At 45.8% G+C, this 15176-nt stretch overlaps 1 protein-coding gene across 1 annotated transcript in view; it reads right to left on the bottom strand.

Annotated features, from left to right (window-relative positions):
• Nucleotides 1-13905, bottom strand: part of LOC119185131 (ATP-binding cassette sub-family A member 2-like) — a 39702-nt gene extending 25797 nt beyond the window's left edge. The window contains exons 1-9 of the mRNA XM_037434238.2: nt 13806-13905; nt 12595-12704; nt 11328-11428; nt 9735-10011; nt 7289-7459; nt 6100-6296; nt 3844-4140; nt 2240-2365; nt 203-460 (exon numbers count right to left, since the gene is read on the bottom strand). Of these exons, the coding sequence (XP_037290135.2) occupies nt 203-460; nt 2240-2365; nt 3844-4140; nt 6100-6296; nt 7289-7459; nt 9735-10011; nt 11328-11428; nt 12595-12704; nt 13806-13874 (1606 nt within the window). The 5' untranslated portion in view covers nt 13875-13905. The remainder of the gene's footprint in view (nt 1-202; nt 461-2239; nt 2366-3843; nt 4141-6099; nt 6297-7288; nt 7460-9734; nt 10012-11327; nt 11429-12594; nt 12705-13805) is intronic.
• Nucleotides 13906-15176: the final 1271 nt, after the last annotated feature.

The raw sequence follows: 15176 nt of genomic DNA, 5'->3' as shown, positions 1-15176 counted from the left end.
AATGAAAAATTATTTGATTCATTTCAATGAAAGATACCGAGTACCTAGAACCTTCGCATCACCTGACGGTGCATATCTGAACCATGCGCTTCTTTCTGCGTGGCCTTCAAGATTCGCTTCGGCAGCAAAACCAGCGAATCCACCACGGCACATGGACGCCGATATAGAAGTGCCACTTCCTATCATTTTTTTCTAAACTCACCGTCGCAGCAGCGGGATATTCTCTTGTCCGTTGAGTACTGCGAGTCGCGGCACGCCTCGCCGAGCAGTTCGCCTCCTGTGAGGCAGATGGCGTTTAGCCTGGACAGAAGGATGACCTTGATGATGCCCCGCACGAGGGCGTATGTGGGGAACCAGCGGCACACAAAGCCCCAGAGAAAGAGCGCCGCTGAAGAGACCACCGTCGGGTGGTCCTGCGTGATGACGCAGAGGAGCTCTACACCCAGAGATCCCACCATCCCTGAAAGCCAAACGCATGTCCGAACGTTGAGCGATGAGTGGTGCCTCATAAATAGTGTGCTCTACATATTCGTTCACATTGATTGATTGATTTGTGGGGTTTAACGTCCCAAAATCACACACGCTGTAGAGGAGGGCTCTGGAAATTTCGACCACCTGGGGTTCTATAACATGCTCCCAAATCCGAGCACATGGGCCTACAACATTTCCACCTCCATCGGAATATAATAGTTCACATTAAAGAGACCAGTGAAAATCAAGGGGTAATGGAATGATAAAACTTCACTATATTCAGCTGAGCGTTAGAAAGGAAAAATTGTACCGGGCACCCCACCATCTCAACTGCACATGAAGAGGGCGGTTTCAAAGCTCACGCTTCACAAAAGGCTTCATCATAAATAATCATCACCAGTGGCAACATTGCACATACGTTCTGTGGAGTTCCGCAAAGTGGCAGAAGAGTTGCGAAAGAAGTCTTGAACCACACGTTCGATCCCTGGCCAAAACGAGTTTTTCAGCAACTGAGAAGATCCCATTCTGTGAAATCAGTTCAAATTTCTTTGTGTCTTTGTACTTCAAACGTGTCGTTGACAATTTATTTTCGCCAGCACCAGCATCAACAATGTTTAGGGCAGCCAGTACTGCCTTACTGGTGCGTATTGAACACCTAGCTGGTTCACAATGTGATGACTTATGGCCTGGAGCTCACTTCAGAACTGCACCTGCAGTAGGCTAGCGTCATCAGATACTTTCGAGTGGAAAAGGTTACGCACACACACGCACTTTCTTTGTGGCACTGTTGCGGGGACCATTGAGAGGCGAGTCCTTGCTAGCAAAGGAGAGGACGATACGAGAGGTGCCCGATGAAGCTGTTGCGTTCTACAATCTGACAAAAAAGGTGTGCTCATACTCTCTTTTTACCCACGTGAGAGCCGCATGCGTCAACTTCTTTTGGAGAGGTACGTTGACTCTCTTCAATAATGTCGTACATTAACTCTTCTGGAGTGTCGTGTCTCCAACGGGCCTCCTAAAGAGAGTCAACGTACCTCAATGCTACAATGCAGGGCTACACATGTGGTTCTCGCTTGAATGAAAGAACAGTCAAAGTTGTTAATACTTTCGAAGGTGAAGCCCAAGAAGGCTATACTCATTGAATAGCCAATCGGTACAATGGTTTGTCGGCACTAAAGCCCAACAAAAAAGGACGAATAAGATAACAGGGCCCAGAACAATACGCTAGCTTTCATCTGAAGCCTAATGGAAGAAATCACGCGAACGTAAATATACAGACTCGCCCTGCAGCGCCTGATCATCTCGTGACCTAACCGGCCCTGGCCTCACAGAGCCAAAGAAGTCAAACGTGTTCTACGTGACCAAGATTTGTCACCACGTTTGACTCAGACAGCAAAAATATGAACTCAACCAGGATAACCACAACGGGGTAGAATAAGATTCATTAAAACAATGAATGACTATGGTACACGCCTCTGCTCTCTTTCGAAAATGTTCCAGGCCTCCTGAAAGGTGGGTCTTTCTTGTTCCATGAAAAAGAAGGGGCCCACTACAGTGCTATTTCGTGTCTGCCCTCCTTTTCATCGTCCACGTTTATCACACTATTAGCAAAGGTGAATTGTTACCAACTCACCCAGTATTCCATCCTGTTCACTAGTGCGACGGCATGTCTGCAAACGTCCCCTACCTCCCCCCCCTGCCATCAACTCTACCGTCCCGGGCAAAAATAAACCCACGACTCCAGCCGTACATGCGCAATCACACCCACCTGCAAAAAAGAGCACCAGTGCCAGGAAGGAGAAAGCCCACGTGGTGTCACCGAACAGTCCAGTGAACAGGTAGGTCAATGGCAGGCTGGCGAATGCATTGGCCACGAACAGAAACAGGATGGCCACTGCAGTCGCCGGGTGGATGAGTCAGCGAGGTCAGCAAATGCAAGCAAATAATTTAGGCTGCGGTGTAGATTCTCGTCACGTGTCTGCCTTCTATACTCTTGTGGCAAAATGTCTTATCGTATCGGAGGAAAGGATGCACGTGTACAAATCATTCCTCGCCCAAAAATATATAGAAATTTACGACCTATAACTATATAGCCGCATGCTTCAACTAAGCAGCAATATTTCTTTCCTCGTTCTTTCAAACGCTTCGCTACCACTCATATTTGCAACCAAAGCCATAGTAGTATTGATGTTACATATGACCACATACAGCAATGAAGAAATCAATGAACACAGAGGCTCGCTGAAGCAAGAACAAGGGCTCTTTCATTCTGCCCACTTTAGCACGGCGTATCCTCTCTCCAACCTGAAAGAGAAGGGTAGGAAAGGGCACATACTATTTTGCTTGGTTGAGGGTAGTCGAGTAAATCATGGGGAGGTCAAGGAAACCCTGAACCCCCCCCCCCCCCTTGTGCTCAGACTGGGGAAAACGTCCCCCCTTGCAAGTGTCCCACCTTGAAATTTCTCTTTCAGGAGTCGTGTATCTGAATGGATCGGCAGTTACGTCTAGCGTGCACCCATGCTCTACCTCTGCTGTGCGAGACTTTTGTGAGACTGTTGAAGTCGCAACTCCCGCTCGATCAGTTTAATAAAAGACTTCATAGCGCAAGAAAATTACGTGAGCTGGGAACCAACATTCGTTTTTAATATAAATTTTTATATAAGTAGAAATAAAACATACTACGATTATAAAACAAAACGGCTGTCAGGGCAAGATGTGTGTCCTTGTGATTTTCTGTATTTACTCCACTGTAGCGCGAACGAATAAGCACGGGCACACACACCGCCGTCTTTCACTGCATTTAATGCTTTATTTTTCTCTATACCTGTAGTATTTATAGTTTGTAACTATTCATTCGGATGCCAACAGTGATTATTAGGTTTTTATGTACCGCTGCACAGTTTCTCATCCGCACACTTAAAAGGCATCTCTACCCCGCCACCTTCGTTCAGAGTATAGTAAAGTTGACCTCCATTGCAGCAGTGGTCCAAAAAATACTATTGGTCGCCAATCTAAACTATCCACGCAACATGACACATATGCCGACAAGAAAAGTGAATCACATCATACCCCTCATAAAAGCAAGTCTGTATTTGCTCAATGTATCTGATATTAGCGTGCTGCGCGGTATTTTTTCGTAAGTTCTGCATATGCTATCCTGAGAAATATGAGCTGTAACACTAAACTCGTGCCTTTTCAACGATTACTTATGTTTTAATGACATCCATATGACGCATTGTATCTCCAAAGATACCTTCCCGTCGGAGCACTTGATACGCTTGCAAACTGCGCTTAGCCGCAACCTTTTTTGAAAAGCAATCTCAGTGTTCCAGCTCACATAGCTCACTTCTGCACGTGCGCGAGAGGGCGTACAGTGATAATTGATGTTGATGTCCATGTTGCTGACGAAGATAATGGATGCCAGCGTGGCGCTGTTGAAGAGCGCCGCGATGGCGTCGAAGACGAAGTGTCCCATCCAATATAGGCAGCCCGACATGCCGGTCATCAGCTGCAGGTGCTTGATGCCGCTGCACCACTCGACCATCGGCGTGAAGACGTGCGTGGCCGCGTAGAATCCCATCGCCAGGGACACGAAGAACGAGTAGAGCACGCGCGTCATTACGTTGCGCGTCGAAAACAGCTCCAGTTCGTGGCCCAGGACCTCGTGGCCTGCGGAGATGCATGCACACATGCGTCAATACAGCTATACGTCTAAACAAGGCTTTCAACTGCGCTAGTCGGTACTTGGTCAAAACGGAGGTAAACATCAGCGGTAAACACAAGACTTGGTGAAAAACTAGCGTGTCCCGTCATTTTCTCCAAGATATGTATGTTGTTTTCCGCTGATTTTTATGCATTTTGACAAATAAGGCTATATACTTTATAAGATGAAAAGGTGCCCTTTGACTCTTTTCTTACACGTGCGAGAGTCACATGTGTAACACTGTCTTTCGAGAGTGATTCTTTTTTGTAAAGCCCATCTCACTATTGTTCTAAAGAGAGTCAGCTTTACTTTATAGGGGGGTAGGTCGGGGTAAACATGCTCTCTCTCCATATAGACCAATCCAGTTCACCCCAACGACGATACCTACAAACTTTACTAATATTAGGGGGGGGGGGGGGTCACATCGCACAACTACGATATGATTTTGAGAGACGTCGTATAGGAGGGCTTCGGAAAGATCGACAACATAGGATTCTTTTAAGTGCAACCAAATCTACGTACCGGACAACCTTCATCGAAATGCGGCCGCCGTGGCAGGATATGTGTTTTACAGATTTAGGTAAGCGTTACAGAACGCAGGTGGTCGAGCTTTCCGGGGTGCTGACACAGGTGTAACCCAGCAGCCACATCATCTCAGGTTGAACTATACCTGTGTTGAGAGTCCACTGAGCTTGCTCACTATGATGCATTTGTTAAAGGGGCCCTAGTAAAAATTTTTGAGTAACCATGGAATTAATTTACTGGAGAAAGCGTATTGACCCACAAATTCAACGCCGCGAAAATTTTAAGAATCCGTCTAGTACGAGCGAGTTACAAAGATTTGTCACACGCTGCAATCGCATTCTTGCTTCTCTCGTCCCGACGAAAGCGTTGGAAGATGGAAGGGGCAAACAAAACACGTCACGCACGCCTCGTGACCTTGAGCACTTTTCTCTTTTTTTTTCTTCGAATACGCGGCTTTCTCAGTGTGATCGCGCACGCATGCGTGGACAAGTGACGGCCTCTTGCGGCGACCTCTGTAACAACCAAGCACGCCATGTTCAAATAAGTCAATGGCTGATCGATGGGTAATCTATGTGTGATTGAGCATTTTCCGTCATTTGTCGAGGGAAGAGAAAGCAATTTTTAACTGACTTTGATAATTTATTGTGAATTCTGGGTCGCATGCTTCGCTATAACATATGGCTCGCGTGTTCACGGGAGCTTATACTACCGATCGGCAGCGTTTTCTGACCATGCTCAAAAAGTTTTGCAGGGCCCCTTTAAGCATGGGTGAGCAACTCCATGACCCGAGTTAGCTGAGTGCGTGTTTGTCACTATCATGCAGTCTGAACTAAACACTTCAAGCACAACCAGTCTGCCCAAGGTAAATCTTTCGACAATTAGGAAGAATCTCCTGCACAGCATCTTGAATACAATCAAAATATCTAGTTCTATGCTTCATGTGTCACACATCTTGGTTCATTGCATGAGATTGCGTAGTCGACTGGCAAATACTGCCAAGTTGTGCGGGAAAACGTTATATAGGCACGCTCGCTTTTTGCGCTTTTCAGAGGGTGTCCTGTCGTTCCTTGCGATCTTTCTTGAAGTATGCACAGCAAGTAAGGCCAACTATTCACACATCAAACTTTTTTGTGTCCCATTTCCCAAACTAATAATGCTCTGGAGTAATGCTGCATGCAGCTAGCAAATACTGGCACCCTATACAAGAGTTCATCGTTTGCTGAGTTCAGCATTCCGAACTTGAGTGACACTTTCAAGCAGTTTTCCATTGCCAGTCGTACTAGATATTTGATTTGTTTATTACAGGTTGACGATAATGTCTATCATCCTAGACCTTTCAATTCCATATTATTTGTCCAACATTGCCAGTGTCACACGTTCACCAGGTGCACTGTTCTTACCGGCGAGGGGCTCCAGCTGTCCGTACCGCCTCTCGAACTCAATCTTGGCCTCTTCGGCCTTCCTAACGCCCGGCGAATTAACGAGCGTGATGCGCGAGCCCTTGTTGCCTGTCAAGTTCCTCAGCAGTGCCGTGTGGAACAGGTTCAGGGAAATTGGCGCGCTGTGCGGGCACTGGCCGTTGAACCACACGACGGCCCTGGACGAAATGAACACTCGCAGTGTCATGCACGTTAATTAACTAAGCTAGCTTCACGAGTCAGAGGCTAATTAAAACACTATACTTTTTTGTGTTGGTGAAACATGCCATGCTCTTTGTAACCATATGAGGCCAAAAGCCTGCGGCTCGTCATATTAAGCCGTTTAGATGCGTTAAAGTTACCCTAACCATGTCGTTGTGAAAATGGCATGACTTTTTCAACCGGCGACAACACCAATGGAAACGACAGGGACGGTGTCGTTCTCATTGAGGGTGTACCTACCGTTCAAGTAGGCATTGTCGCCGGGCGAAAACGCCGTGCCGCTTTCTTTCCACCATTCAGAACGAACTAGTCTATAGATCTTGTTCAAGAACAGCATCAACTGACGATGCTGCAACATGATATCATGCAACGACGTCACGATAACCGCGCACATTGTGATTGATTGATTGATTGATTGATTGATTGATTGATTGATTGATTGATTGATTGATTGATTGATTGATTGATTGATTGATTGATTGACATGTGGTGTTCAACGTCCCAAAACCACCATATGATTATGAGAGACGCCGTAGTTGAGGGCTCCGAAAATTTCGACCACCTGGGGTTCTTTCACGTGCACCCAAATCTGAACACACGGGCCGACAGCGTTTCCGCCTCCATCGAAAATGCAGCCGCCGCCACCGAGATTTGATCCCGCGACCTACGGGTCAGAGGCCGAGTACCTTAGGCACTATAGACCAACGCAACGAGGCCTCACTAATGATGGGATGTGTTCACGCGCACTGTGTCACTGGTTTCTCACGTGATGTCATCACAAGGTCACATATTCCCGAAGTTTGTGTCGTTGTCACATCATCACGTTTGAATCATTTGGTTGTACTCCTCGTGGGCTAATCTACCGATTTATTGTCCTACCGTCTTTCGCTCGTTGTTCGGTGCAACTAGGCATACGAGGCTTTCGCCTTAACTGGAAAACGGGTCACACCTCTTGTCGCTGAGGATGCTGGCTCCGTACTGGTACTCGTAGAGGTACGAGTACACGTTCTGCTGGGCCCAGAAGAGCAGCTCGCGCTCCACGAAGCTACTCGCCGGAGAGAAGACGCGCACCGAGTGTTCGGACAGCACCGGCAGCAGCACATTCTCGGCGAACTTCTTGCTGCACGCGCGGAAGTGGGGTTTCCAGAGCGTTTTAAACCATCATCGAACACACAAAATGCCTTTGCTGGGGCAGCGAGAATGTTTAGGAAGGCCGTAAACATGTTTTGTATCGAAAGCTAGATCGAACAACAAAATGCTATTAAAATTATTTTCTTACAGCTAGAATAAACACAATTTCTTTCTCAGTTACACGCAGCATTTCTGAGTGGCAACAAAGAATGTTCAAAAGCCAGTCGAATCTGCCTAATACGAGAAAAAAAAGCAAGGCGTGGCTTTACTATCGTCAACCTTCTTCCTAGAATTCTTCCACCTTCCATCCCCTCTCTATATATATCATTGCTATGCTTTACTCTTTCTTTTCTTCCTCACCCTCACTTTAATTTTTCAACTCGACAATGATTTCATTCTCGCCTCCGCTTGGGTTATCCTATGCTATTCTCTCGCTGTGCGCTAGCCCTCTCTTCCGGCTTAGGCACGGCACGAACGACATCGCGGTACACGTGCATAGATCAAAGCTCAAGCACGTAGATGAAGGTCGGATTTCCGAGATGCAGGAAGTAGAATTCAGAAGGGCGCATTACTCAATGTCATAGAAAGAAAGAAAGAAAGAAAGAAGCAAAAAAAGAAAGAAACAAAGAAAGAAAGAAGGAAAGAAAGAAAGAAAGAAAGAAAGAAAGAAAGAAAGAAAGAAAGAAAGAAAGAAAGAAAGAAAGAAAGAAAGAAAGAAAGAAAGAAAGAAAGAAAGAAAGAAAGAAAGAAAGAAAGAAAGAAAGAAAGATGCTCAGTATTGCTCCGAGGTTTCTTAATATTCGGGACTCCGACCAAGCCCTCGCCACCTAGCGGCCGCACCTCACTAACAGGTACAACTTTGAAAGGAGATATGTTACCACTTCACACCTTGAGAAGCAGCCGCATAGTTCCTTGATTTTCATCATGCTGCCTGCGCGAACCCGAATTAAAAAAAAAAGCTTTCTCCAAGGAGCTTTGAAGTGTGTCGAAATGCATGGCATGGCAGTGGAAAGATGGCAACGTATCGTTAAACACTTCCCGAAGTATGTAAATGACGTGCGACTGAGAACGGCAAAAATCGGGAACTCACGCACTGTATAGAAGGTGATGGACACTACGGTAGTTTGTTCTAATCAATTCGCTCACGAAGACTCAATTCTCCTCGGTGAGTCTACCATTGTTTAGCGTCTGCGCATTCTTATCAATATTCGGGCTTCTCTAATAACGGAGTGTAATTTCGTTCACATAAGCGAGCGTATTAGTAAGTTGTTTCGTTACGTGTGTGACTGCATTTTTCACGTATGTTACTCATTGTTAAATTAGGTGGCTACGTTATCCTTCCCCCCGAACATTTTTTTTTTCTATTTCGAATGGGCGGGTATACGCGCCCACAAACGCGTGCATGCTCGTGCATGTTCGTGAGTATATCATATTCGTGCACTCGTAGCATGTTTAGTGTGTGCGCATACATGTGCTTTGTATATAAACTACTGCCAACACAAACAAGCAAGTGTCCGGGAGCACACGATCTTCTTCACCAGAAACTTAACAACAATCGCGAACAAAAAGGAAGCAGCACTCCTATTACAGTAGAAACTACAATTTTCCTCATCTCAAGATAAACTGGTCCGCATCACACCGTTTTGGGATCAAGAGAACGCCATGCGTATTCAGCCTTTGACTGTTAACTACAAGAGAATTCAATGGTATACACGCAATCGGCAGCACGAGTCGCAGCGTAGCTACCTCGAAAACTGTTAGGGCCTTGCCTGTAGCACTCTAGCAACGCAGCGCGAAAGTGCTAGCAGCTTTTGGAGAGGCCCGCTACACATGAGCAGTTGCCGTCTTCAACCTCGGTCTCGCTAGACAGGTTCTTCAACTTGAAGTAAATCAGGTGTGGTTCACACAAGAGGCTCGATGTTTGCGCGCACAGCGCCACTATTTCCGCTGTTTGGCGAGTACAATAATTGCGCCGATGGGAATGAGGAGGTCCGCGGCCAGCTACATTTCGGCTTCGATAAAGAAGCGTGATCCGACGCCACAATCAAGAAATTTGTACACAACGCCCAGTGAAAAAGGCGCGTTTTATCATCTTAAGCAGCCATCTTTGTTTTTTCAACCAGTGTTGCTAGCCCACGGAGTGTTTTCTGGAGTTGCTAATACGTCAATGCCACGTAACCACAGCCTGGTTTGGACCCGCGTTATCCCACACTTCTTTACGTTCCACGACGTTTTGCGACACGCATCCAATCGCGATTGCGTACCTGGCATTGTCCTTCTCTATGAAGCCGTAGGAGACGTCGAAGATGTCCTCCGGCTCGTAGGTGATGTCGCTGCCTTCCCAGGCAATGTCCGGCAGGAAGTGCCTCTCGCACAGGGCCAGCAGCAGCATGCACGCCACGGGAATGCCCAGCGACAGCGGCTTGGTCCACCACACTCGCAGCCAGATGATGCCTCGCTTGCGAAGCAGGGCCCACAGCACCGAGAACACGCCGGCCTTGGTGGAGCGTGCCGTGCACCACTGCCGAACGGCGTCTTGCTCTGCAAGTGCGCGAAACGTCGCCATATACAATTTAGGCGCAGATGCCTGCGTATGTTGAGTTTGTACGTGGTTATCAGATCCGCAATAATGTGACTAGAGGTCCGCGCGATCAGTCAGGTTACTCGTTATTCAACCAGCGAGGCCCGTAAGAGGTGTTCATGTAGAGCCTGTGGTACGGAAAGTGGATAAAGAAAAGACGTTTACAGCGTTGGTGAAAAAAAAAAGGTGAAGATATTGAGGAATAAATCAGCCGGGCTTGAATAGACCAACTAGCGTCCTACAAGAAGCAGGCCATGAGACTACTTGCCGCCAGCGCATAGACGCGGGTGGGGGTGGAGACCAGCGTGTCACAATGACCGAAGGTATCGCGAGGACCCCGTGATCGCTAAGCTATCACTTTTGTATCCATCACCAAGTTTGTTTTCTTGCACACTTCCCCAATCAGTGTAGGGAAGGGGTGTTATGCGGTAAACGTTTACCCTTTGTGGAAAACCCGAAGCTATAAGCATTCCTTTGCTTGCTGCCAAATACTTTCAACATGGGGAGACAACATCGGCACCATCACACACCATGGGAGTAATGAATCGAGGTACCCTTATCCGTGTGCTGATGCACTTGTCTACCACGTGATAGCACCACTACCCTCTACTTGGTGTGCACACTATAAGCATACGTCATAAAACCGCTTGAAGTCACAAAAACGAAGCTCAGACAAATTGACTTGCTGGCGGAACAACCAAGCTTGCTGGCTCTCACGGATGCTACCGCCAGAGGCATTCAGTGAATTTATGCAACCGTATTTCCATTTATACCCATTTACATGTGGCCACTGTGGCCTGCAATCAGACCTGCTATCTCATCCTCAACCCCTCAATGCCATAACCACTAAGCCAGCATTCCGAGAGCCTATTCTGAGTCTTTGCTCGTTTTATTTACTTACACTTCACGTACATCACCACAAAACACTTCGTAGAGCAGACAGCAAAGGGGGCATCAATCTCGACATAACACATATAGCCATTGGTTCTAGTACAGAATACGTGTTACGCAAAGCAAGCACAACACGCGAATTATGCCAAAATGTACAAATAATATTCTCTTTTCATCCATGTTTGCTTGTGTCACTTCACTGTGAGACTTGAGGACATATGCGTACACATGTTTACCTATCAACTGGTTCCGTTACTGCGCCGCAATATTGAAGTTAAAATAGCCTGATAATCCTAGGACTTAAGTGGCGACGGTCTTCTCCTACATTTAAGGAACAATATTGAGCCTAACCTAAACTCAATCTTATAATAATCTCGCTTATCACCTTGTTTTTCCTTAGCTGGGTCAGAGCCGTCAGCAGGAGTTGCAGGCGACTGAGCTTGGGTGTCGCCACCGCCCATGTTTCCTTCAGGGCCACTCACCATCCTGAAATGGCAGAAAACATTTTTTACATACAATGTACAATAGGAATGCCGTTAGAGAGCGGTATGAGATTCAATAGCACTATGTTTTCCTATTTATATCAAATTCATGGTATCATATGTGGGGCAGCTATAGTGAACTTGGAACATTTGGTGGTCTATAGCATGCAGCGGCACCGTAGAGCACTTGCCTTGATCATTTCGCCTCCATCAAAACGAGAACGCCATGGCAGAGCAAATAAATGCACGCACGACAAGTTATGAAGGCAAGCCTCTTAGATGCTTCATGAAATATTCAAACTGATCTTCGATTTCGGTGGCGTCATTGCGACGTTACATAGTGCAGCCACGCGTGATGACGTCGTCGCCTGCTTAGTTTGGTAAAGAAAGCTTGCCATTTCTCCGATTCTAAACGCTATTCAAAACCACGTAATGTTCAGAGAGCATTAGCAGAGGAGTCGCAGGAGGTTAGTACGTCCACTGAGAAGGTCGCCTTAGGCGAATGCTTCAGAGGCCCTGGGAGTCTCTACCAGGGGCGTAGCCAGGGGGTGGCACACCAGGCACGTGCTCCACCCCCTGAATTTTTTTTCACCATTGCATTGAGAGCAAAGAAATACCATTTCAAAGGGTGCCCCTCCCGAAATCAAAAAGTGCCCCCCCACCCCGAAAAAGAAATTCTATTTATGCACCTAGTCTCTACTATTTGTGAGGCAACAAAGACGCCCCAGTGGGTGAAATTGTTTTAAGTATGAAATTCGTTCAGCCATGAAGCCGTTTCAAGCTCATTCATAGATACTTTTTAAAGCACCTAGCACATATCCTCGTCTGTAATTAATAATGCTCTGTTTGTCTCTGCATGCTCTTGTGCATTCAATGATTGAGTTCTTGGTTGCGTTATTGGTTGCGTTTTTTTGATGACTTCATTCTTGTACTTTAGTTTGTTACTTCTGATTATATTTCCTACTATGTTCTGTTCTTGGAAGGATCGCTATTTTTTTCATGTACCTTTTTTTCCACTCCTGTAATAGCCCTTTGTAAGAGCTGACAGTATCCGTAAATATTAAATAAATAAATGAATAAATAAATAAATAAGTAAATAAATAAATAAATAAGCATCTATCTACTGCATAAAATCCGTTTTTCCTCTCTCCTTTTCTAGCTTGTGCTCACCTTATGTAGACGTCCTCGAGCGTGCAGTAGGTAAGGCTCATGAACGCGATGCCCAAGATGTCGTGCCTCTTCTCAAGGTAGTGGAGCATTGTGGCCATGCGAGTGACATGCTGCGAGCATAATGCGAATGCGCCTCATGTCTAACCACACGAGAAGCTTGTTGCCCATTGACCGCGCTTTGACAAGGGGGCTGGGTGAGACATTGCTGTCCCGCATGACTTTTTCTGAACAGTCTAGTGGTGATAACGGTGTTGGTAGTGGTGGTGGTGGTGGTAACGCTACCACCACCAACTACCACTTGCTGCACATTTATAGCTTATGAAAGGTTAGAAATTAGGCTACCTAGCAGAAGAGGAGGTATTCGTTGTGTCAATTCAATGTAATCCACAAGTCCCCTTTCAGGACACTCCTGAACAGGCATTAACTTTCACATATAGAGCGAATTTCATTAGTGCCCAGTATTACCCGAAGCCAACTTTTCAAAATCTATCTACGGGGATAGGCTCTTCAAGGGAAGGACTTGGATTCTCCAATTTTAGGTGACCACCTGTCTTCAATAAGGAAAAACGTTAATATGATTACCACTGAAATTTATGTCTCCATTCTTGTAAAGATGTGTACTGTTATGAAGAAACAATTATAAAGCCAGCAAGCAAATATTTCACTTTTAGTGATTTTTATAGGATCTGTGCACACGTTTCTTGAAGCACCCTGTAAATACACCATCTCAAAAGATAGAAGGCAACTGTCGATATATATAGATATTGAGACCAATGGGTTGTTTTAAAATGTGTGCTATTCCATCGGCGACACAACGTAAACGAGGAAGTTAGTTCGTTCATTGAAAGAAAAATTTAGTCAGTTCCTGAAGATGAATACCGTCACATAGCAAAGCTGTAATCACGTAAACAAATGTAATTGGCTAGAAAGAAAACTGACGTCGTCAATATAACAGTTATCTTCGTAATTTAGTTTGAATAACTTTTCTGTTCCCTTTCCTTTCATGGCACGTGAAATGATTAAAGCGTACTGCTATCACCACTACTAAAACGGTGCGTGATTAGCCAGGACATCTTCACACTCAAGTAATAAGAAACGCAGCTTCAATAACGTGAGCTGGGATCTCCTATATGGGCTTGACAGCGTAGGACGTGAGCATTGTTCTACAGTGCTGCATATGGTAATAACTAACAAGACCTCAGTATACTCACGTGTATAGAGTCGCTCAGGTTGTATACCGTCTCGAGCTTAGAGACGCGCCTTGGTGCGATCGCACCCATGTGGTACTTGACGACGCGTGTCACGTCACGCTCCCTGTGGCAAATCACGTCAAAGTCACTATCGCACTTTTACCGTAGATGAAACAGTCACCGTTAGAGAGATCACGAAATGGTTTTTGCAATACTCGATTGAAGAGCCAGCACAAAGTAAGTTATCGGGATCGTTAACAGACCAAATTAAGCGCTCTGTAAAGCTTTCGTAATTGAAAGGAAAGCCATTACATGCCCCGTGAAACGTGAGAATAGCCGTCGGCTCCAACTCACCAATAAAAAAAAGTCAAAGGTCATGACGACATCGCTTGTCGAAAAATGTGATGTCGCTATAACGTCACTGATTGCATCTGACATCACCATGACATCGTTGCATGGTCAAACGAAGACCAATCCCGGAGGCTATGCGATTCTACGCGAAATGCAGAAAGCATTAAGGAGGGAGGGGGGGGGGGTAAGGGAAAGTGGAGTGATCGGCTAAAATGACTAGGCGAATGCGTGAGCGAGCGGAGAACTTATTAGGTAACCGACTGTGGCGGCACCGCCACGCGGTAGCACCCTTTCAGCCAATAGGAGCCAACGAGAAATATCTAAACTCCATCGTTGTGGGGCACTGATAACAGACAGACAGACAGACAGACAGACAGACAGACAGACAGACAGACAGACAGACAGACAGACAGACAGACAGACAGGGTTGTGTGGGTAAAATGTAATCTTAAAATAATGAAAATGAAACAACAATCTGCTGTTTCAAAGTATTGCAGACTACCGAATTTTGAAAAAAAATGAATAGGACAAGTGTCAAATGGTAATTTTATTAAAGCGAGAGAGCGAGAGATAAACAAAAAAGTATAGAGCAGCACAACCACTTATTGCCAACCACTTCCAAAGAAACGAGCGAGGACCTCAGCGATATACTACACAAAACTATATAACCTAATGCAAAAATCAATATTCCGACTCGGTCTTACAAAAATGCCAATTTTGGCTCGTTTTTTTGGTATCTTAATTTCCATCTTCCATCTCCCATGCTGAACCGTCCGTCTTCCTTGTCTTTTCCTTCCATGTCCTTCGCTCCACGTTCTTGTGTATCCTCGCTGACAGCTGAAAGTGTCCATGTGATGTCAAATTGGGGAGTGCCACAGAAGGGTGCTCGATGTTCTTGCGTTTCGGTTTCTTCCATCATACAGCTGCACCACTGCTATACTCTACCTTTGCAGTGATGTAGACTTTTTGTAATCGCGCCGGCTTTTCACCAAGTGGCTGTTTTCGTGTGACACATGTGGCTTTCGTTTCATACAAATTTTA

The sequence above is a fragment of the Rhipicephalus microplus genome, chromosome 10 (genome assembly GCF_043290135.1).
Source record: "Rhipicephalus microplus isolate Deutch F79 chromosome 10, USDA_Rmic, whole genome shotgun sequence".
NCBI classification, from domain to species: Eukaryota; Metazoa; Arthropoda; class Arachnida; order Ixodida; family Ixodidae; genus Rhipicephalus; species Rhipicephalus microplus.
Note: the sequence above shows the minus strand (reverse complement) of the source record. Positions and strands in the feature narration are given on the sequence as shown.